This window comes from Pan troglodytes, chromosome X (assembly GCF_028858775.2).
Source record: "Pan troglodytes isolate AG18354 chromosome X, NHGRI_mPanTro3-v2.0_pri, whole genome shotgun sequence".
Lineage (NCBI taxonomy): Eukaryota > Metazoa > Chordata > Mammalia > Primates > Hominidae > Pan > Pan troglodytes.
Window position 1 is genome coordinate 133,670,429 of NC_072421.2, and position 23,799 is coordinate 133,694,227.

The 23,799-nt window shown below is 39.4% G+C and overlaps 1 protein-coding gene across 6 annotated transcripts in view; it reads right to left on the reverse strand.

Annotated features, from left to right (window-relative positions):
* MAP7D3 (MAP7 domain containing 3) overlaps nucleotides 1-20,928 on the reverse strand; it is a 38,496-nt gene extending 17,568 nt beyond the window's left edge. For 5 of the 6 annotated variants that reach the window (XR_010154692.1, XM_063804101.1, XM_016944257.3 and 2 more), the window contains exons 1-9: nucleotides 20,535-20,928; nucleotides 15,485-15,583; nucleotides 15,306-15,389; nucleotides 13,873-14,036; nucleotides 10,396-10,513; nucleotides 9,618-9,722; nucleotides 5,473-5,568; nucleotides 777-1,453; nucleotides 67-194 (exon numbers count right to left, since the gene is read on the reverse strand). Coding sequence is in view for 5 of the 6 variants with exons in the window: in XM_063804101.1 (XP_063660171.1) it covers nucleotides 67-194; nucleotides 777-1,453; nucleotides 5,473-5,568; nucleotides 9,618-9,722; nucleotides 10,396-10,513; nucleotides 13,873-14,036; nucleotides 15,306-15,389; nucleotides 15,485-15,583; nucleotides 20,535-20,604 (1,541 nt within the window). In the remaining variant the exon portion in view is untranslated. The remainder of the gene's footprint in view (nucleotides 1-66; nucleotides 195-776; nucleotides 1,454-5,472; nucleotides 5,569-9,617; nucleotides 9,723-10,395; nucleotides 10,514-13,872; nucleotides 14,037-15,305; nucleotides 15,390-15,484; nucleotides 15,584-20,534) is intronic. The other variant, XM_016944258.4, reaches the window with a different exon arrangement.
* Between the last annotated feature and the right edge of the window lie 2,871 nt (nucleotides 20,929-23,799).

A 23,799-nucleotide genomic window follows, 5' to 3' on the forward strand; every position in this document is an offset into this window, starting at 1 on the left:
AAACATTGACATGGAATTTGTTCTAGTAAAATGCCTATCAGGAACAGTTGCGAATAAGCTGCTTACTTAGTGCTGATGGGAGACGGCAGACCACAAGCATCTGCAGGAGATGATGACCATTTATAACACTCAGTGTATGATGATAGACGCTTCTTGGCAATAGGGATTAAGGCCTGTTTGTCCATTTCTGATTTCTGAACAGATAAACACAGTATGGTAAATTACTAACAAACAATTCTTTTACTGCAGCTGGCTTTTTTTTTTTTTTTTTTTTGAAGAGAAAAACATTCTGAATAAAACACAATTAGAATTCTTTAAACTGCAATTTTCTTTTAGAGTATGAGAATCAGGACATTGATATTTGCTTCTGGACTAACAATTTACATTACACAATTCCAGGAGATCACAGAAATAACAGGTTTAAAAGAAATATTATCCTTCAAAACCAAACTCGATTTCCAAATCCCAATTCAGGGTTTAAAACATTTCTCAAAAAACATTTCTTCAGAGTTTAGAAACAGAGTTCATATAAACTTACATTTTCTCCCTTCTAATAAAAACTCACTAATATTTCAGCTTTGGAGGAAAAGTGGTACAATGAACATCAGAGAATTTTAAATTCCTAGTTTAAGTGAGTTAACCTATTTTATTAATTATATTGCAGAATATTGTAAATAATATGCTGGTTATGTTGTAAAATCTGACCTATCGTGAACTATACAACAAAATATACATATTTTAATAGAAAATTTGTCAATAACAGGCACTTGACAAACCTTTGGAGCGTCTCTCGCTTTTGCCTTGGGAGATGCTTCCATGCTTGCTTCAAGGGATGTCTTGGGGGATGCTTTCACCATCGCCTCAGGAGATGCCTCCATGCTCTCCTTGGGTGACCCTTTCACACTCTCCTTGGGGGCTACTTCTGCGCTCCCCTTGGCAGGTGCTTCCAGGCTCCCCTCTGGGGCTGCTTCCACGCTCACCTCTGGCAGTGCTTCCAGACTCACTTCCGGGGGTGCTTCCAGGCTCGCCTCCGGGGATGCTACTATGCTCACCTTGGGAACTGTTTCCAGGTCCACCTTCGGGAGTGCTTCTATGCTCAACTCGGGGGATGCGTCCATGCTCATCTCAGAATCATACGTGCTCACCACAGGCGACACGTCCACGCTCACCACAGGGAATGAGTCCGTGCTCACCTCAGGGGCCATGCCCACACTTGCCTTGGGGGATGCTTCCATGCTTGTGTTGCAGAATACTTCCACATTCACCTGGGGGGGTGCATCCACACTTGCCTTGGGAGGTGTCTCTACTTTCTCCAAGGGAGACTCTTCTACTTTTGTTTGAGGAGGTATTTTCATTGTCGACATGGGAAACATAACAGCCCTCAATTCGTCGCTAGTACATTTACGCAAGGGTACAGTGACATACTGCATTACATAATTGGTGACGCCTGTAACTGAATGAGGACAGAGCATGAAATTCCCTAAGTTAGAAATCTGACAAGAAAAGGATGCACCAGGTACACAGTATAAGAACAGGAACACAGAAAAGAGATTGTTTATTAGGAAAGCACAGGGATTACACACAACACAGGAAATGCTTAGTGAAATGGATGACAGACACAGGACAGAACTATCACAAAGTCACTACTTTGGAAGCAACATTAACAACAGTCGTTGTAAAGGCAATAGTCTATTACAGATGAAAATAAGATGCTTCTCCAAAGTTGATGTTTGCAATAAGCTGTTTCTATTTTAATCATACTATATTTCAGAATAATTTTCACAAAAAATTACAAGATCTTCAACCCTTTGTAAAAGTAATCTAAACATCTTCGCCAGGGCTAGAGATCTTACCATTATAGGTGATTATGTAAGACACTCCATATTTTAATGTTTTAGAATAGAATGTAAGAAAGAGCATTTTCTCACCCATACTAAAAACTTAATAAGACATTAATCAGAGTGGGTTGGATCTCCAAGGTCCTTTCCACCTTTAACAATCTAATTTTATTTTTCCTATGAAACAGACGAAAATGATAATATTTGGTGCCAGGTAAGATGGAAGAAAGTGATTAATACCAATGTTTGGAACCAGGCAACCTCATCACAACTGGTGGGAGTATAGATTTGTATATTTTCCCTGGGGAGCATAAAAAGTACATACTGTTTGTTCCAGTAATTCTACTTCTAGGTTTACCCCTTAGGAAAAAAAAAATTACATAAATATATAAAAATGCATGTATAAAGTTGCTAATTACTGCACTGTTTATAATACTGAAACAATTGAAAATACCATCCAAATGTTCCAAAGGAAATGTAGACCATATTAAGGCAGTCACTAAGAGCAATAATATGAAATATTTTGGACATAGAAGATGGAAAGCAGGTTATTTCATTTTGTGAAAAAAAATAAATGCAAAGAAAAATATGAAGTTACCAGTGAGCACAGGGATAATGGGGGATTAGATTAAAAACATCTTCTACACGAAATATTTATTGCTTAAACGATTAATTTTTTTTTTTTTTTTGAGATGGAGTCTCGCTCTATCACCCAGGCTGGAGTGCAGTGGCGCAATCTTGGCTCACTGCAACCTCCGCCTCCCAGGTTCAAGCAATTCTCCTGCCTCAGACTCCCAAGTAGCTGGGATTACAGACATGTGCCACCACACCCGGAAAATTTTGTATTTTTAGTAGAGACGGGGTTTCACCATGTTGGCCAGTCTGGTCTTGAACTCTTGACCTCAAGTGATCCACCTGCCTCAGCCTCCCAAAGTGCTGGCATTACAGGCGTGAGACACCGCACCTGGCCTAATTAAACATTTTTCAAAAGGTATTTGGAGGTGGCTTCCTTAAGACCTGGTAAATTAAACTAAGAAAAAAAAAAAAAAAAAGACCTGGTTAAATTTATCTGCCACCTCATCTTTAAGTATGGGTGGCAAATTTTCACCTAATCTTACCCCAAATTACCAAAGATAGACTACTTATGAATAAAACTTTTAGCTAAATTAAATGTTATCTTTTAGTCCCTCATTTTTAGTGGAGAAAACATTTTATTTACATATCTAAATGTGCCTAAACAGTCACATTACACCAACAGTTTGTGCTACAGAAAATATAGTATGACTGGATTTGTATTAGCTATAAACTTTTAAGACAAAATATTGAGATTTTTTGGATGGTGGTAATAGAAATATCTCACCATAGATTGGTGGCAAAGGGAGACTGGCAGAAAATAACCTGACATACATATAATTGGGCATAAAAAAGTCAGGAATTAGAACAAAAGAAATAAGGCTGCAGTACAAGAAAGTCTGTGATAGCATTTAGATGTGTTTTACTAATCATATGAATACTAACAGAGAAAAAGCAAAGGGAGTGGGATATATACTGGAAAGGAAAAAGTGAAGGGGAAAAAAAAGAAAAAAATCATAGGAACAATGCATTAGTCCTTTCCATTACTGGGTGCGGGGGGGGGGTGGTCTTGCTATCCAAAGGCAAGTCTAATACTATATGTAAACTATAAATGAGAAAGTCCACACAACTCTGAAGATGTTTCACGTTAAGAACAATCTTTACGTTTCTAACTAAAAGCTGAAGGGTGGCTCTATGCTATTCTTCCATATTTTAGGTGAAAAAAGGAAGGTAGAGTAGGAAACTTTCTCCCTTGAAATGAGTGAAGGTTTTCTATATTTTTAAAACCCATAGAACTTTAAAATTTAACAAACACCTTCAAAGTTAGCTATCTCATCCTACAAATTACCTGTCTCCCATATAACTGCCCTATCATGTTAGAAGTCATAAAATAAATATGCAACATCAAATGCTGGGTAAAATCACTAATATGGTAACTACGGATTCAAACTATTTTGATGCCTAAATGCAACAAATTCAGTGATGAAGCCTGCTTTGAAATGCAAACACTTAACACCTCCTGGCTTTCCACCATATGCCTGTTACCTGGAACATCTTTTCCAGGGCTGGATAATGAAGCAGCACTTCTGCTTCTGGCTGATGACGCTTTTGTTGGGCTGAACAGACAACTGATTAAATTATTCTCTTGAGAACTGATATATGAGCAACGAGATATATGATGAGAACAAATCCAAAGGATTCCATTGGAGGTCTCACAAATGCAAAGCAAGAAAGAGCAATGCAAACTGCTCTCAACAGCAGCTTTCCCAGCAACACAAAACACTGAACACAGTCATCTGACTGGACTGCACTGTCAAAGAAGAGATCCTCAGAATAAAAGGAGAAAGGCCACAGCATACATACCAAAATAACTCTAAGGAAAGAATCTAGGTAACATTTCAAACAGAGCCACTCCCCACCGTATGAAATTTATGGAGGAACTCACACTTGAGGAAAAAAGTTGCACATGGCAAAACAACTTTGAGAAAGATTCCTACAGATAGACAGCACTGAAAATCATAATGGTCAAGTCCACTGCCAAAGGCTCCAAGGAAGTGAATAAACACTTTTGTTAAAAGTAAATTTTGTTGTAAATATCTTGCTCCAATAAATCTTCATGTTCATAAAGATCCCTGTGTCAATGACATTTGTTCTAATAGGATTTGACCTGAATCAATTAGGTGTAAGGTCTTCTGTAAAGGAATGGTTTGGTATGAAACAAAAAGCAACAAATACACGTGAAAGGAAAATGCTAGGGAAAGGTGTTAGAAAGAAACTACTTTATGGCCAGGCGCGGTGGCTCACACCTGTAATCCCAGCACTTTGGGAGGCTGAGACGGGCGGATCATCTGAGGTCAGGAGTTCAAGACCAGCCTGACCAACATGGCAAAACCCCATTTCTACTAAAAATACAAAAATTAGCCAGGCGTGGTGGCAGGCGCCTATAATCCCAGCTACTCGGGAAGCTGAGGCGGGAGAATCGCTTGAACCCGGGAGGTGGAGGTTGCAGTGAGCTGAGATGGTGCCACTGCCCTCCAGCCTGGGCAACAGAGCGAGACTCTATTTCAAAAAAAAAAGAAAGAAAGAAAGAAAAGGAACTACTTTATGTAAGGAAGTACTTTAGTAATCACTGTGAAATTCTGTGAATAATCAGCAGTGAAAATATGCACAAAGGATATATGTGGGTAATGCTATGAAGCAAGGGCAAAGCTTTGAAGTTCGAAATGTGGCCGGGTATTTAAACTTCCAAATACAAATTAATGAAATACTGGAAGTGAATCAAATCCTCCAGTACACTCCTATCTATACCAATATTCTGTGATTTATTTCCTCAGCTGCATTATCCACCCCTTGTCAGATGATGGCAGGAATTATATACTTCATTTAAAGACAGATTTTTCTGGCTTTAGCCAAATAAGCATGGCACCAAAGCACATTTTTTCAGTTTAAGAAGGAATATTTTGGCTTCCAATTTTGGGAATGATTTTTCAAGCAATTCAATGTTGACATAAAATACCTCTTTTAAATCACTATTTAAAATTTGTATTTAGAAGTAACTAACCACGTGGCTTCCTTTCGGCTTGTTCTTTATCAGTAGACGAATGTAGGTTACTATCTCTTCTATTTAAAGATGAGCTTCTCTCCTTGTCTGTTTTCCCTAGAGAGCAAGTACAAAAGGAATATTAGTTTTCATAAACTACTAATTATCTCAGGAGTGAGATACTCCTTTTTCAAACATTTTTTATGTTCTCTACCTTGCTTATAAGACTTAATTTCAAATATTATGCAGAGATTCTATATCCCCAAACTTAAAACGAGTTTATTCTTTATCTGAAATGAAAAAAAATTTAGAAAATGGTAAAAATTAAGAGGTAAAATATCTGACACTATCTGACATCAAAGTTCCCAAATTACAAACATACAACCCTTTAGACATGTTGCCTAATACTTAAAAGTAATTTACACTTTAGTTATAACTAGTATTTTTGTTATATATGCATATATTTTTAAAAGATATATACGTATACACACATGTACACACACATATGTGCACACACCAGTATAAAATGACGAAAACATGAAACTCCAATATCAATCATTTAGATAAAAAGATATTTGTTCTTAACATAAAGAAAACGAATTATCTGAGTTATACATGTATCAACTTGTAGGCTCTAACAGACTGTCAGTGTTTTACCCTGCGGAGCCATTCTTTTGATATCAGGTGTAAAGTTATTGATAGCTGTAGCATCTGATTTCTGCATCATGGCCAAAAAGTGGCTTTCAGAGGCTCAGGTCCTGGACCTTACAAGTTAAATAGTTATAACTAGTATTTTTAAGATAAAAATGAATATTAACAATTGGTATAAATGCCACGATTTAAGCAAACCAAGGAGAAATAATCTGCTTCCGTGTAGACACTTTCATTTCACTTGAGATACCCTCGCTCAGAATACTGAGAAATGTCTGTTTAAAAAATAATTTCTCTTTCAGGGATTTGTAAACTAAAGTACATGTTGACAACACAGTATCATCGGAAAATTCCTTGAATTAATAATGTGATTGAGCAGCATGAACCACAGAGGTGGTTAGATCATGTGATTAAGTCAGTATCCTTCATTAGCATACTGCAAAAAATGACAAAATGGTGTGAGCAGTTATTATGAATCAGCAATGAGTAGAAAAAAATAGACTACTTGAATCAACCCAGATTTAAAATAGTTATTTAAAATATTACAGGTTAGATTATGAACTTCATCTGAGTTTAAAATGTTGATCTCTCTGGATTGACCAGGTTTCATTTCAAGTTAAAGGTAAGACATTGTCAATATGGATTTTATTTCCTAGAAATCATTAATTATAGCATTCATCATTTCAGAGTGTGCAACATACTGTACCTTTAAGAAAATCTTTCACAAAGTGTCTTCCACACATACCTTCTTGTATTAAAAGCTAATAAAGAAATCATTTTAAAAGTTTTATTTGGAATTGCCCCTTCACAGTACAATTTAACTAATTATTATCCTGAAGTCATAATCTGTCCCTTCTCTTTTTTTTTATTATACTTTAAGTTTTAGGGTACATGTGCATAATGTGCAGGTTTGTGACATATGTATACATGTGCCATGTTGGTGTGCTGCACCCATTAACTCATCATTTAACATTAGGTATATCTCCTAATGCTATCCCTCCCCCCTCCCCACACCCCACAACAGGCCCCGATGTGTGATGTTCCCCTTCCTGTGTCCATGTGTTCTCCTTGTTCAATTCCCACCTATGAGTGAGAACTTGCATTGTTTGGTTTTTTGTCCTTGCGACAGTTTGCTGAGAATGATGGTTTCCAGTTTCATCCATGTTCCTACAAAGGACATGAACTCATCATTTTTTATGGCTGCATAGTATTCCATGGTGTATATGTGCCACATTTTCTTAATCCAGTCTATCATTGATGGACATTTGGGTTGGTTCCAAGTCTTTGCTATTGTGAATAGTGCCGCAATAAAAATACGTGTGCATGTGTCTTTATAGCAGCATGATTTATAATCCTTTGGGTATATACCCAGTAATGGGATGGCTGGGTCAAATGGTGTTTCTAGTTCTAGATTCCTGAGGAATCGCCACACTGACTACATGTCTCATTAATAAGGCTTTTGCTCATTATACTAAATATGTAATAAATGTCTATGAGATAAATCTTTGCTAATTCCTGAAAGCAATTAGATAGTAAAACAGAGTCAATGATTGTGGAACAATTAAGATATATTAAAATGAAAGTACATAAACATTAGATAAAAATGTTATCTAATTTTTCTAAAGGATTTAGTTGGTGAATAATAAATTAATTTTACCATATTATAAGCAAGGTGCCAGAGAAAATCTTCCCATATTAATCTATGAACAAACCCAGACTATATATAAAAGTGCTTTGGGAAAGCACATTGAGGGTGGAGGTGGTAAGTGGATGAACTTTTCTCAGACCAATACAAGAGAAAATGTGATATACTCAGACTGACAATAAAAGACCTCTCAAGCTCATCATTGAAATTTTAAGAGTCCTAAAAGTACAAATAACATAATGTAAGTTGGAATAAAAATCCTTTCGCCCTAGAAATCCTTTTCAACATATTAAAACTATATTGTTTTAGGCAAAAATGGAAATCTTTTCCATAAGGTTAACTACTGCTACAATTAATTATACTTTAAATTGTATCCAAAATCTTTTGCTGTACTGGAATTTTATAGCAATCAGCATTGCTCAAAAATTGTCGAGATACCTAATAATGCAAAACAAACATTTTAAAATTCAAACTATAATTATGCCTTATTCAATTCACAAGGCACAAAAGCCATCTTTCCTCATCATTTTTACTGGCTAAGTTTAAGGGAATGATGTGGAATTTGTGCTCTTTTTCCTCTCAAGAACATTCCTTTTTTTCCTCTGGAAAGAAAAGGGATCTTTTTTTTGGATTGATGGGTATAGTTGCCTAATCCATTTCAATTATCAGTGAGAGGCACCATGTGCTACAAGCCAGACATGGTTATTGACACACACTTGGGTATAGATTTTTCTTTTAATAAGGAACACTAATTAAAAGGACAAACACCAGAAACAAAAAGACATTTGAATTATTCATAGTAGATAACTTCACTGTATTTGAAACAACTCTGTATTGCCATTAGGAAGAGTTGTAAAGTGGAGCTTGGCAATACGTCTATCATTAAACATCATTATCACATTATTTGCTTTTGGGGGAAAACATTGACTTATAAATGAAAGGTACAACTTAAATATCATGATCCATTTATCAAATGACCAAAATATAAACCACAGAAAAGGATGTTAGAGTAGAAATCACTGAATTTCTTGGAGTCTTAACTATAAAACAAGGAAGGCAATTATACTTGTCTGTCAATTTTCTAAGATAATTGTGAATAACAAATGATATATGTAATGCAGATCAACCTGTCCACTGCTATATATATGCTATTATTTTTCTAAAATGAGGTAATATTCACAATACTTAATGGAAATTGAATAACTAGTCTAACCAGTCTGTAGAAAACACAATTTCATTTATATGTTGGTAGAATATGAACTAATCTTCAAATAAATAATTATGCCACTTAATGGCAGTGTCTTTTGACCAAAATATGTTTCAGTTTCAGCTACTGAGGTCCAATAATCCCATCTGATATGATTAACACAAACATCATGAAACAAGTATATTGATGAAAATACAAGGCCAGGCATGGTGGCTCACGTCTGTAATCCCAGCACTTTGGGAGGCCGAGGAAGGTGGATCACTTGAGATCAGGAGTTCAAGACCAGCCTGGCCAACATGGTGAAACCCCGTCTCTACCAAAAGTACAAAAGTTAGCTGGGCGTGGTGATGCAGGTCTGTAATTCCAGCTACTTGGGAGGCTGAGGCACGAGAATCGCTTGAGCCCACGAGGCAGAGGTTGCAGTGAGCCAAGATCATGCCACTGCACTCCAGTATGGCCAACAGAGTGAGACTCTGTCTCAAAAAAAAAAAAAAAAAAAAAAAAAAAAGGATGACTATCTCTCTCCCTCTGCTGTAAAATAACATGGGACTCTTCTGAAATAAACATAAATGTTCCACAATCTCAATAGGTGGTACTGTAAAAATATAAAGAACTGATTTCATTTAATAGAAATTCAGTAGAATACATGAAATAACTACTTACTTTTGGCAACGGAATTTTGAAGGCCTGCAGATGACAAAGGCATTTGTCTGATTAAAGCAGAAGTACCCTGTTCAAGTTTTTCAGTAGATGCAGATCGTTTATTGGCTGAGAAAAAGACATAATACTTACTGTAATCATATTTCAAGGAGGAAAGCATCATTAACTGAAACAAAATGAGTTTTCATGATATAGTTCTATGGAGCACAGACTTACATTACTCAAGTTCACAATATCACTGCCCGTCAATCCTTTTTTTTTAGTAGAGATGGGGCTTCACCATGTTGGCCAGGCGGGTCTTGAACTCTTGACCTCAAGTGATCTGCCCGCCTTGGCCTCTCAAAGTGCTGGGACTACAGGTGTGAGCCACGGCAACTGGCCAATCCTTCTAAACTACATAAATTTTACTTTTGTTTTCTGAAATTGTGTAGAATTATGTGCATATAAGAAAATTTACACTGAATCAATAGTAGACAAGGCAGACTTATTTTTAAAAATATGCATTTGATAAGCTGTGTAAAGCTTAGTCATTATTCAGCATTTTTCTGCTGATTATAAGTTTAAATAAGATTTTAGGTATATTGAGCTAAATAAAATCTACTATAACATTTCACCTGTTTCTTTTGCAATGGCATATGACAGAAATTTAAATTTACTATATACAGTATTTTTGTTTAGGATACAAACACTAAAATCTTGCTGTAAATGCAAGCTTCTACTCATAGCCAATATTTAAACAAGAACATAAACAAACTTAAAATTTAATGGGTGTATTAATTACCAGTTTTGCTCTCAGAATTCGCCATTGCAGAGCCTCCCCATGACCATCTTTTTTGCTGATAATCATCAGCAAGTCTCCTCCGTTCCAAAGTACGATAAAGAATGGCTGTAAATTTTTCCTATTTAAAATAAAAGCCAACATATTTTTACATATTCATCAAATTAGTATAATTTTGATCTGTGGTTTATAAAATAAACCATAACCAAATTTCTGTCTCAGGTAAAAGTTTAAAATAATTGGAGATATGTCTCAGCTATCAATCAATACCAGTGCTTCTCCTAAATAACTCATTTTTTTTAATCTTATGGACCTTGCATTAAGAAAATGACCATGCTTTCCTCTTTGTTTGTATCATTAGGAAATTTAGAGCCAAATGTGTAGCCTCTTTCTAGCAACTGTACAAAGACTGATTGGTATACTTTTGTGCATGCTAATCATACCTTATGTTTTATTTGCCTACGTTAATTTTCCCCTCTGCTTGATTCCCCCAACCATTTATTTTTATCATCTGGTGTGGTATGTATTTTTAAGTCACCTTAAATTCTTTGTAGAATGAGGCAGGGGAAAAATCAGCACACATATAAGTTAAATTTATACCAGAATCATCTATTATACTCACATCTGTAACAGCTAAAATTCTGGTGTTAACTAATAAAAATAAAGTTTCAAAAAAGATAATCAATATATTTGTCTTGACCTGAACTTTAGCTGGTCAAGACAACAGCTATACAAAGTAAATACCATGCTGCAGCAAAACAACTCCACTTCCAGAAATGAGCTCTTCTCTCAAATATTTCTCATCCTTGTACTGTGCCATACCATGAACTCAGGTAAGCAAATCAACTTTTAGGACCAGAGATCTTCTATTTTTCCCTAACAACAACCGTTTCATAGCAAACACCATCCTTACAAAGCCTCTACTGTTTCTACCAAGGGCAAAGATAAACGTACTAGGAAAATGGAGATGAGCCATATCTTCTGAGAAGAAAAGCAACCGCAATTCTTAAAATAAAGTTGATACAATGGGCAACATTTGAAAATTATATTTTCTAACAGAAAGGCAGTTGTTCTGAATTACTTAGAAACCCTGAAACTATAATAGACTAAAAACAAAGATTAACTTTGTATTATTAAACTATTTCTGATTCTATTCCACTGTTTCCAAATGCATTACCTACTGTGCTCTCTTCCAGGTCCCTTCTCACATCGTGGCCACCCAGGGCTCACATAGAAGTTCCTATCCCATTTCATATACACCTCCTGTCCACACTCATACCTCCTCAGCACCACTGAGTCTGGGTTTTTTTTTTTTCTGCTCTCCAGAATTCCTCTCTTTTGCTATATGTAGCCTACTTACAGTGTCCCATGTCCCCTGTTCTGTCTGGGACTCTCCCGCACTAGCTATCTGGGGTTTTCTTTTGCCCCTTCTCCTGCCATGTCTGTGGCTCCCTTTCTGTCTGCAGTGTCATTTTGCTGCATTCTCTTCTATTCTCTGTGTTCTCTCTGGCAGCTTCCTCTTTCTCTAAGATAGTCTTTATTTTTTGGTCTCAGTCCCTGTGACTTGTCTCTCTCCTCCATGGACTCCCACTCACTCTACACACAGTTTATATTTCACTTTCTTTGGTTCTTTACTTAGTTCTTGGTTCTTTCTTCGTTTATCATTACTTAGTTCATTCTCTCTCTTTCTCTGGCCTTCATCTCTTTACCACAGAAAAGTAAAATAAGAGAGATGTTTCACAGAAGATGATGGAAAGTGACAGAAATTCTGAATGAGAGTCTACCAAATACTAGAGCATGAAACAGAGCATAAACAACCACAGAAAAGGGTTCAGAAAGGGAGAGATATAGTACACCATGGATGGGGAAAAAGTGGCACAAGAAGTGTCCTAGAATCAGGAAGCTCTCCAGATAGGGTGCAGGGCTGGAGACGAAGCACGTACAAGAGCAAAGGTATGGATGAGGAGGGAGGAAACTGAGCACCGCAGAGAAAGACAAGAGGAAGCTTCATGGGAGAAATGGAACCAAAGAGAAAAGGAGAGAAAAAGAAATGCAAATATTAGAGTGACAGAAAATAAGAGAGGGAAATAAAAATACAACACACTGAGAGAATGGCAGGCAGAGGATATAAAGATGGGGAAAAACAGACAGAAGCTAAGACAAAGACAGAAGAAAGAAAATCAAGCTGCCTCAGGCAGAAAAAGGCCAGAGTCAGAGACCAAAAGACAGACTAAGGCTTATTTAGGGACACTTAAGAATCCCTATAATGGGCTGAGCACAGTGGCTCACGCCTGTAATCCCAGCACTTTGGGAGGCCAAGGAGGGTGGATCACGAGGTCAGGAGTTCAAGACCAGCCTGGCCAAGATAGTGAACCCCCATCTCTACTAAAAACACAAAAATTAGCCAGGCGTGGCGGTAGGCGCCTGCAATCCCAGCTACTTGGGAGGCTGAGGTAGGAGAATTGCTTGAACCGGGGGGGCAGAAGTTGCAGTGAGCCAAGATCACGCCACTATACTCCAGCCTGGGCGACAGAGTGAGACTCTGTCTCAAAGAAAAAAAAAAAAAATCCCTGGAATAAAGAGAAAGAGAGAATGCCAGGAAGATAGAGGACAGTGTCACAGCGACCACGCTACATTCAGAAGGAGTGAAGCATACTCCAAGTCAAGTAGTGAAATGACCTACAAAAGAAAAATTTGGTGTCAGAGAGAATCATACGGAATGAGACAGGTAGCCAGATGCCCAGTACCACAAAAGACAAACTGAAGAAAGACAGAAGTGAAAAAGAGAGGGCATAACAAAGCCACAGACTCATCCCAACAGAGTGCCAAAGACACCAAAAGAGAATCCAGAAAGGAAAAGAGAGGAGCAGTGCCACAAAACAAGAGCAAGAATGCTGACTCTGAACCACACATCCAGAGGGGCCCTGTCAGGAAAGGGAATGTGAGGAACACGGAGACAGAGGGTAGAGAGGGAGAGAGTGTGAGTGTGCACCAGAGGGAGCCAGGGAAGCTGAAAGGGAGAGCGAATGCCCTGATTTGGCTGGGGAGTCACACTTTTAAAGGAGTTGTGAGAAATCGGTCAGATGAGGGCACGTCAGGGAGGGTCAGACAGTGGGGTCTGCCCCTATTCTGTAGGCAATGAGACAACAGTGAATACTTTTTGGTAGTAAACAGAGCCACTCAGAACAAACCCCAGGCCACAGGTACCTCATGTGCCAAGTCCTGAAGGTGGATGGGGCTTTGTTCCTGGATTTGGAAGTCTCCCCATTCCCTAGGCTAGTGGGTCTCAGCTCCTGGCATCTTATCAGGACATGGGTAAAAGCCTATATAATGCTGAGGGGAAGAGGAAGCGAAGAAGAAAGAGCTGGGATTGGTTCCCTTTCTACAGGGCAAGTAAGGCAGAGAAGGCCTGAGAAAACAATATTCTAGACTCAGGCAACACAGTTTATCCTCTCATGCACAGGCTGTAAAATTATGTACCTTTTGTGCTTCATCCTTCTGGTGTCTTTTTTCTTCTGCAGCTATTCTCCGTTGTTCTTCTTTCTCTTTTCGCTCCTTCAGCTTTCTCTGTCTTTCCTCCATCTGTTTTTCATATTGGAGCTTGGTCTTTCTTTCTTTTTCAAGTAGTTGTGTTTCTTTATTGGCTGAAATATTCCAAATACATTTTCAAGGTGTAAGAGCCAAGAAAATATTTAGGTTTTCCACATTACACACACAGAAGGAAAAAGTTAACACATCTCATTCACTTTCTTAAAATAACACAACCTGTGCTAGTAACTAAAGATTTATTATAAAAGTGAACAGAGGTAGCCACTGCAGAACCATTTTCACTGAGTATTCATTTAACTCTGGAGAACTGGATTGTCTGTGCCAAATGACTCTCATCCTGTCCAAACTACAATTCCAAATTAAGAAAAAATATTTTCTTTCATGTGATATTTCTGCTGATTTGAGCTAAAGTCAAACCCTACCATATTAATATGCTGTACATTAAAATACTAATTATTAAAAACTGCATGGCCAGGATATATGTTTTGTTCCCTTCTACTAGGAAACTTCTTTCAAAGTCCTCATCTATACAGACCATATTAAACATGCCAGTTTTACATTAATGGACTTAACCATATACCATATTACAGGAGAGCAAAATTTTTCCTATATTCAAATTTTCCCTCACTAAATGCTTCTGAAGTGTGACTCTGTATAAATTAGGATCTAAAAGGATAATCTTTTTACAACTTGGTAACATGCTTTTCATCTTATCTATGTTAGGATTATTGGCAATTTATTTTCATTTTTAGAATAACTTTTACTGGCCAGGAGCGGTGGCTCACGCCTGTAATCCCAACACTTTGGAAGGCCGAGGCAGGTGGATCACGAGGTCAGGAGATCGAGACCACCCGGGCTAACATGATGAAACCCCGTCTCTACCAAAAATACAAAAAATTAGCCGGGTGTGGTGGCGGGTGACTGTAGTCCCAGTTACTCGGGAGGCTGAGGCAGGAGAATGGCATGAACCCGGGAGGCGGAGGTTGCAGTGAGCTGAGATCGCGCCACTGAACTCCAGCTTGGGTGACAGAGTGAGACTCCGCCTCAAAACAAAACAAAACAAAAAGAATCACTTTTACTGAAATCCCATTCTGATTGTTTTTACAAATATTGAAGAAATTTCCAGACCTTAGTTTTCAGAAAATCAAAGCTAAGATAAACTACTCCTTCAAAAATTAAACAATTTAATCAAAGAATTTTCATGGGCCTTCTTGCCTGATTTAGTAAAAGGATTTAATCCAAAATAATACATAATATAAAAATTATACTCTATCATATAAACAAATTAGGAGGAATAAGTTAAAAACACTTTGCAATATATAACACAATTCATTTTGATTTTTGAAAAAATGTCTAAAATATACCATCTTGCTGTCTCCTTTTCTCCTCTCTGCGCTCTCTTGCTAATCTTTGTTTTATGTCATTTTTAAGCATGGATCCATCGATTACTAAAAAAAAAAAGAATATAGTTAGATATTAATAGGATATCAAATTTTAAAGATATGACACTTTGACATCTATCAAAGCATCAGAGAAATTATACCTGGTTTAAATGTCGATCTTATATTTGAGGAATGGGTTGCAACACGATTAACCACATCTTGCTTCCTCCTTTCCTTAGCAATCTCGTTTGCTGCAGCAACTAAAATACAGGGAGATAAAAGGATTAGATGTTAAGAATACGGATAGCTAACACAGGAGTCAGCAAACCACGGCCAATTGTATTTGATGATAAAGGATAGGATCACTTCTATAAATCATGACTGATTTCATCTGGGTCAACAACAAAGATATATTGAACACCTATGATCTTCAACAACACTTTAACAAAGAAATTAAAGTGTTTACTATGATGGGCCAGGGTATTTGTAGACATAAAGATAATTGAGTTGTTAGTGGCGGTGGCAGCATAAGTTTGTGGATGAGTAGAAGCCAATGATTAATAGATTTTAAAAATGTCTCAAACAAAACATTACACCAAGTGTTAGAAATACTGAGCTGGCGAGGAATTGGAAAAATTAAGTTTCACCATAAATTGGGAATTCAGAAGATAACAGGTTAAGAATTTATGGATCTGAATTGGGAAGCAAAGTGTTAACAGTGAAATACTCAGTGAAAGATCAGGCCCAACCAATGTTAAGGAGTACATTTATAAATTACCTAAATTAGGGGCTTTCTATCCTGGTTGCACACTGGAATCACCTAACTCACTTTTAGAAAATCAGCAATGCCTGCCTGCCCGCTCCCCACCACCAGTCTCTGGCTGTGGGGCCCAGGCATCTACAATTGTTGAAAGCTCTATTCTGATGCATATTGAAGGTGGAGAAATAAATATTCTTTTAGAAGAAGTAATCTCCAATGAGATGGTATCATTCTAGGTAGATGTCAAGCAAACAAATATAAATTATACAAGGTGCAAACAAACGTGTAAACAGGCAGAAAAGTGATAAACTTCAATAAGGGTGAAGTGTAAGATTAGGAAAGCACAGTATGAGGAAAAGTAAGAAAACTAAAATTCCAGGATGACACACATGAGTTATTATAGGGGAATCCCTGAACCCTTTAATTCCACACATGGCTATATCTAAAATGTCCCACAGTACTGAGCATCTTCAGAAAGAGTATTGAAAATAACACTGAAAACTAACTCTGTTCTTCTTTTGTAGAAAAGCACAGGAAGTAAGCCCCTGTGATGCTGCATACAAGTCTGGTTTCTATGTATTGAGAAAAATGTAACAGTTGAAGATGGGCAGTTAAAGTAACTGAGGGAATAGAGGGGCTGTCCTTGGACTTATAAAATGAATGAACTCTGAGGTGTTAATTGCTACTGAGGGAGTTATTTTACAGCATAATCTTGAAAATGACATCACAATTGCTGCCGTAAGGATCACCATTTTTTTTTTTTTTTTTTACCCCAGAGGCCGAACAGCCCAGATAATATATGACCTAGCTTAATTTGAGAATTAGACTCTTCTCAGCTTCCTTAATAATTTAAGTACTGGCAATTCCATGGACCACAATTATTTTCTGAATTTGAGCACTAGTATATTAACAAAAATTCTTGGTCTATAGACACTCCTATATACCCACTTGCAACATTTTTATGTGAGTGCAGAGAAAACAATAAAGTACTTGTAGTATTGTTTTTACACATTCAGTTCTCCTGCTTAGAAGTCCCAAGGATAGTCCGTATTTGACACTATCTAGCTGATAATTTCCCTCAAAATCTACATTTTTGGCCCAGGGTGGTGGCTCATGCCTGTAATCCCAGCACTTTGGGAGGCCAAGGCAAGTGGATCACTTGAGGTCAGGAGTTTGGAACTAGCCTGGCCAACATGGCAAACTCCCATCTCTAAAAATACAAAAATTAGCTGGGTGTGGTGGTGCATGCCTGTAGTCTCAGCTACTCAGGAGGCTGAGCCCAAGAGTTTGAGGCTGCAGTGAGCCTTTAGCATCCCACTGCACTCCAGCCTGGGCAACCCTGTCTCAAAAAAAGTATACTTTTACCAGGCTAATTAAAAATCTTATTAAACAGAAATAACCTTAGAAGTAGCTGTGGTGAGAATAATGAACCAAATCATATAAAGGTTAATGTGGTAGTAGTATCAAATCTGATTTTTAGACCTTTGTATCCAAATTCCTACTGGTAAGAAATACATTAACAGAAAGGACAGGGTTTAAAAATTATTTAAAATGTCCAGAAAATGGGATAACACCTTTATGTCTGGATATAATAAAGTCAACATTTTATTCAACTTCATTGAATGAAAGAATTTACTTAACATGCATTTAAATGAATGAGGGAATTTACTTAATATTCAGTTAAGAGTAACAGCAAGGTATTTCTGTAGTCCTTATACTAATTCTAAATCCAAAATTAAAGTAAAAGTTATATTTTGCCCAGAGATTAAATAAGAAAATGTGTAGTGTATTACTAAAACTGCATTATGAATCTTAATCTGTATTTATGGAACGTTTCTAAAAACTTCCATAACACATATTATATATCATTTCACCATTTACAAAGTTCATTTGTATTACTTCATGTAATTCTTACAACAATCCTATAAAGTGGACGTAATTATTTTCCCCAATTTTTTTTTATAGTTGAAAAAACTGAAGCTAAACATAACTTTCCCAATTCACACAGGTATTAAGTGGTGAAGCCAGAACTTGATTTAACTGTAAATTTCAAAGCAACTTTATTTTGAAATATTAAGAAAAAATAACAGGAAAAGAAATCTGCCACCAGAGAACCATAAAAATCAGGCAGATTCACAGAATTTTGCCTCAAATAGCAAAAGCCAAAGCCATAGGGCTGAGACTTTCAGAAGACCTCCAAGTTCAAACCAAAGATAGCATGTCTTGAAGACAAAACTGGAGACAATTTTCTACCATTTAGAGCTGTCTACAATGGAATGGCTACTTGGAAAAATATTAAGCTCCTCATGAGAGTGCCCATTCAAGTGGCAGAAGTGCCCCAGGATTTTACAGCTGGGACTCTGGATGCCTGACAAGATCATCTTAAGGTTTCTCCAACTCTAAAATTCTATGATAATCTGGCTGTCAATCTCCGTAGCTTTTTCTGCATTGGTAGAAATTATTCTTTGAAAAAGTTATTCTAAACTGAGAAACACTGGTGAATTTAGAAAAACAAGAAGGGAAAGGTGATACGTCAGTGGCAAGTTTCTTATGCTCATCTGGTTGAAATATTCAAATAAATTTTTACTTTAAAACAATTCTGCATAAAAATATAAACACGTGTTTTGTTAAATATTTGGTATGCTACAACCTCAGCACAGTGCTATGCACAGAAAACATCACTCAACAAATATATATTTACACTTTATATGTAACACATATATATATACATGTATCTATTGCATGCATACATAAATGTATAAAATAAATGTATTTTGACTGTGCTATGCATTTATATGTTATGTATTCAAGACAGTTTTAACTCTTGCTGCCAGGCTGCCAGCAGAAGATGAAAACAACATTTTAGCAAAAACATCTGTCTCCTTGACCCCTTCAGGAAAACGCTGAGATCTAAAGGGCAGTTCTGGTCAAGTTGGTGCTCTGTGAAAAAAGTCTAACATGCGATATTTACAATTCCTAACATGAAGTGGGCAGCAAGGTTTTAAACCAGGGTCCTAGGTTAAGACTTTTACATGGCTCTTAAGTTTTTGGTTTGAAATGCTGTGAATTCCAGTATCTGGTCCCATATATAATTTTAAAACACTTTCCAACATCTGATATACAAATGCTTTTAGGGGTTTATCCGGTTCACAGCTTCTTCACCATATTGGAGTAATGCTGGTTAATCTAAATCACTGAAATAAACCAGTGCCTGAGAGCCACAGGTACCAATAAGCAACACAATTTATTGGAGACTGTCTTTCTAGGTGAACCATAAGTATAGACACGGAAGGAAGATTCTTTTCTCCCTAATGAATGGTGGAAGTGTATGTAGTATATGCTTCTGACACAGTCTTTGGAGAGCTGATTCAAAGTCTTCTCAAGTAACATATAGCTTCCCAATCGTAAACAATCTAACTTTTTAATTGCAAATGCAAAAAAAACCCTAAGAAATTCAATTAAAATTAATAAAATCGTTTTATTCGCGCTCATAGCAGAGGGAACTAGTCTAACAGGCTAAAAGCAACCTCCTGCAAGGAAGAAATCCTATCTCAGGTAGTGGAGCAGTCTCCTGGACCAAGCAATGTGCTGTCAAATTGTATAAGATTAACGGTTTTCGAGGAGGGAAAAACGTTTTGGCGATGGGACTAGTTGAGGAAAAAGCACTCTGAAGTGCTGATTCCCGTTCAGTTCAGCCTAGAGACTGCAAGATGTCCCACAGAAGATGACATCTTGTTGAAGTCATGTGCTACAGCAGGCAAATCAGGAGATGCAAAGAGCCAAGTTTCATCCCAACTTTTAAAGCAACTTTTAAGCATCCCCACCCTCACCCAGCTTCCTCCCTGGACCTTGACCGGGAGGGTGCAGGAGGTAAGCCTTTGGGAGAGGCAAGGACTGCGACAGTAAAAGCGCCTAAACTCGCCCACGACCCGGGCTGGGGGATAACTCAAACTTTCCGTGCCTGGAAAGGCTGCCTGGCGGCGGAGGCGGCGCCGGCGCGCGGAGTCCCTGCGGGCGCCCGCACATCCCAGGCAGCTGTGCGTTCGTTGGGGCGGTTGAGCGGGCGGCCACCGCCCCCCAAGGGCAGATGGGGCTCGGGGCGGTCCGCGGGGTCCGGCTTCCAGCCGCCCCCGCCCCGCCCGTCGAAGCAGAGCCCGTGAGTTGCCTCGCGCCGCGTCCGCGGGGCTCAGACCGTTGGCAGCGGCAGTTCGACCGTTGGCGGCGGGACTCAGGCGGCTCGCGGCGTCGGCTGACAATTTCAACCCCCCGCCCCCGCCCCTGTCCCATCCCAGGGCACTCCGGCGGGGGTGAGGGGAGGACCAGATAGCACGAGGCGACTCCAGGGAAAAGTTTTGTGGCGCCCGCTGCGCCGCTCCGACGGCCCGGGGACTGCGGGAACCCTGCCTCCCACGCGGGCCCGAACCACCCCCGGGAGCCACCCGCCCGCTCACCCATCCGTGCCCGCAGCTCTCTCAAGGATGGGCTGCCGCCAGCGCCAGCTGCGGCGCCGTCCGCCATCATCGGAGTCGGGACCGGAGGCGGTGGTGGCTCTCCGGATACATTGCGCAGGCGTCGGCGCGGCCTCCGCTTGGGTCGTGGCCGGGCTGCCGGTAGGCGGGGCGGGGCGGGGCGGGGCCCGAAGGGCCACCGCGCCCGCCTCGGACCTGCGAACCGGGCAGGATTGCCCCTTGCGTCCCACGTCCTGACCGGCTGGGCAGCGACTACCTGGTCTAAAGAAACCCTCTCCTACGTTCCGTGCTCTGCCCCTACTGCATTGTGAGGACTAGCCAATCAGCACCCAGCTTGGCCCCCCCAACATTCCTTTCTTCACCTTTACCTAGCAACACAGTAACATTCCTTCCTCATTCATTCATTCATTTAAAGAACATTTACGGCGTGCCTCCTGGGTGCGCTTGTATCATGAGTTTACTAGTCCTTGAAACATTACACAAAGAAAGACCCAAGTTGGGGGAAGAAGCCTAGGGAGAGGTTGGGAGTCGCAGGCTTGCTTTGAGGTGCTAGGGGCCCCATCATGAGTAGAGTTCCCTAAACTGTTGCACAATAAATCATGACACATAGGTCTCAAAGTTGTGTGAAATATCTTTAAGATGTTTGTGAGTCTTCAAAGAGAGGCAGAGGACTTATTGGCATCAATCTCTCCGGATTTTGGGAGAGACTCTACCAGGTTGCAGAATGTTTTTCCCATTCACAAGGAAAACCGTCATTGGCCTGAGGCTCCTTTAAGGGGCAGACCTCACTTCATGGGGGCTTGCCCTTATGAGGTGGAGTCACCACTGTTGTGAGTGTGTGTGTAGTGACATAGTTGTAGGCACGCAGTTTATGGTTGGGGCCATTAAGTGTGGTGCAGGAGATCCCAAAATGGGGCTGGACCACTTGTGAGATGGGCACTTTGGCGAGACCACTGAGTCTCCAAATGACATGGGAGCTGTAAAATGGAAGAAGCTAATAATAGCATATATTACATATGTTAGCAATGATAGCATATGTTACATATATTAATATATAATATATATAATATGTAATATGGGGCAGGCACGGTGGCTCATGCCTGTAATCCTAGCATTTTGGGAGGCTGAGGTGGGTGGATCATTTGAGGTCAGGAGTTCGAGACTAGCCTGGCCAACATGGTGAAACTCCGACTCTACTAAAAATACAAAAATTAGCCGGGCATGGTGGTGGGTGCCTGTAATCCCAGCTACTTGGGAGGCTGAGGCAGGAGAATCGCTTGAACCCGGGAGGTGGAGTTTGCAGTGAGCCATGATAGCACCACTGCACTCCAGCCTGGGTGACAGAGCGAGACTCTGTCTCAAAAAAAAAAAAAAGAAAGAAAGAAAGAAAAGAAAAAGAAAAAAAAAAGACATTATGTTGCACCTACAATTTTAACAAAAATTAAAACATGGTCAATAAGTGTTTGCGATGATGTAGATTAATACAAGTGGGGGGCCAGGCACGGTGGTTCACACCTGTAATCCCAGCCCCAGCACTTTGGGAGGCCCAGGCAGGTGGATAATCCGAAGTCAGGAGTTCAAGATCAGCCTGGCCAGCATGGGGAAACCCCGTCTCTAGGAAAAATACAAAAATTAGCTGGGCGTCGTGGCGGGCCCCTGTAATCCCAGCTACTCAGGAGGCTGAGGCAGGAGAATCGCTTGAACCCAGGAGGTGGAGGTTGCAGTGAGCCGAGAGCTGCCACTGCACTCCAGCCTGGGCAACAGAGCGAGACTCTGTCTCGAAGAAAAAAAAACTAGTGGCGAAAATAAACAGTTTGGCATTATAACTCCCGAAGCTCTGCTTCTAAGTAAATACAGAGACCAATGCTTTGCATGATATCCAGGATGGTAGCCATTCATGATTATTAATACGACACACATATGATTAGGGTGCCCACAAAACACACACACATACACAAACACAAGTTCAGCTTTCATGACCTTATCTGGAACTCCGCAAACAGAAAATTTAGCAAAACACATCAGCTTTGTAGTTTCTTGCAAAAATGTTGAACCCAAATCTAATAATGAAGAAACATTCAGACAGAGATAGAGACTGTGATATAGTCCACAAAATAACTGGCCCCGATGCTTCAAAATATTAGTGTCATGAAAGACTAACAACAAAAATCAGAGAAGTGTTCCAGATCACAGGAGGCTAAAGAGACCACATGCAATATATGATCCTTGATTACAACCCTAATTTTTAAAAGAAGCTTTAAAGGGCATACGTTACTGGCATAATTAGAAAATTTGAATATGAACTGTATGGTACATGATATTGTATCAAGGTCAAATTTCTTGGGTGTGGGAATGATGTTGTAGTCACCTAGGAAAATGCACTTCTTCTTAAGAAATAAATAGTCACGCCTGTAATCCCAGCACTTTGGGAGGCTGAGGCCGGCACATTGCTTGAGCTCAGGAGTTCCAGACCAGCCTGGCCCAACATGGCGAAACACCATCTCTAGAAAAAAATAAAAACACAAGACAAAAACCCAAAAATTACCTGGGTGTAGTGGCACATGCCTGTAATTCCAGCTACTCGGGAGGCTAAGGCAAGAGAATCGCTTGAACCCAGGAGGCGGAGGTTGCAGTGAGCTGAGATTGCCTGCTGCACTCCAGCCTGGGAGACAGAATGAGACTTTGTCTCACGAACACAAAAAAAGACATAAATATTGAAGAATGTAGGGGTAAAGATTTGAGGTTTTTCCAAATAAGAAGTTAGATAATTTTTTCTTTATTTTTTGAGATGGAGTCTCACTCTATCACCCAGGCTGGAGTGCAGTGGTACAGTCGTGGCTCACTGCAACCTCCGCCTCCTGGGTTCAAGCGATTCTCCTGCCTCAGCCTCCCAAGTAGCAGGAATTACAGACCTGCACTCCCACGCCCGGCTAATTTTTGTATTTTTAGTAGAGACGGTGTTTTGCCATGTTGACCAGTCTAGTCTCCAACTCCTGAGGTCAAGTGATTCACCCTCCTTGGCATCCCAGAGTGCTGGGATTACAGATGTGAACCACTGCGCCCAGCCGAGTTTTTTTCAATCTAGAAGTTTGTCTTCAACTTATTTGTAAACACTGTCACTTTGAAAAATAAAATTTGATTGGAAATTACACATGGGGAGGCACCTTACTAGTCTTTTCAGTGTTTAGAGCCTCTAAAGGCCTCAGTCCAGCCAGGGTGTAGGAGAAAGAGGGGAGATAAGACATCC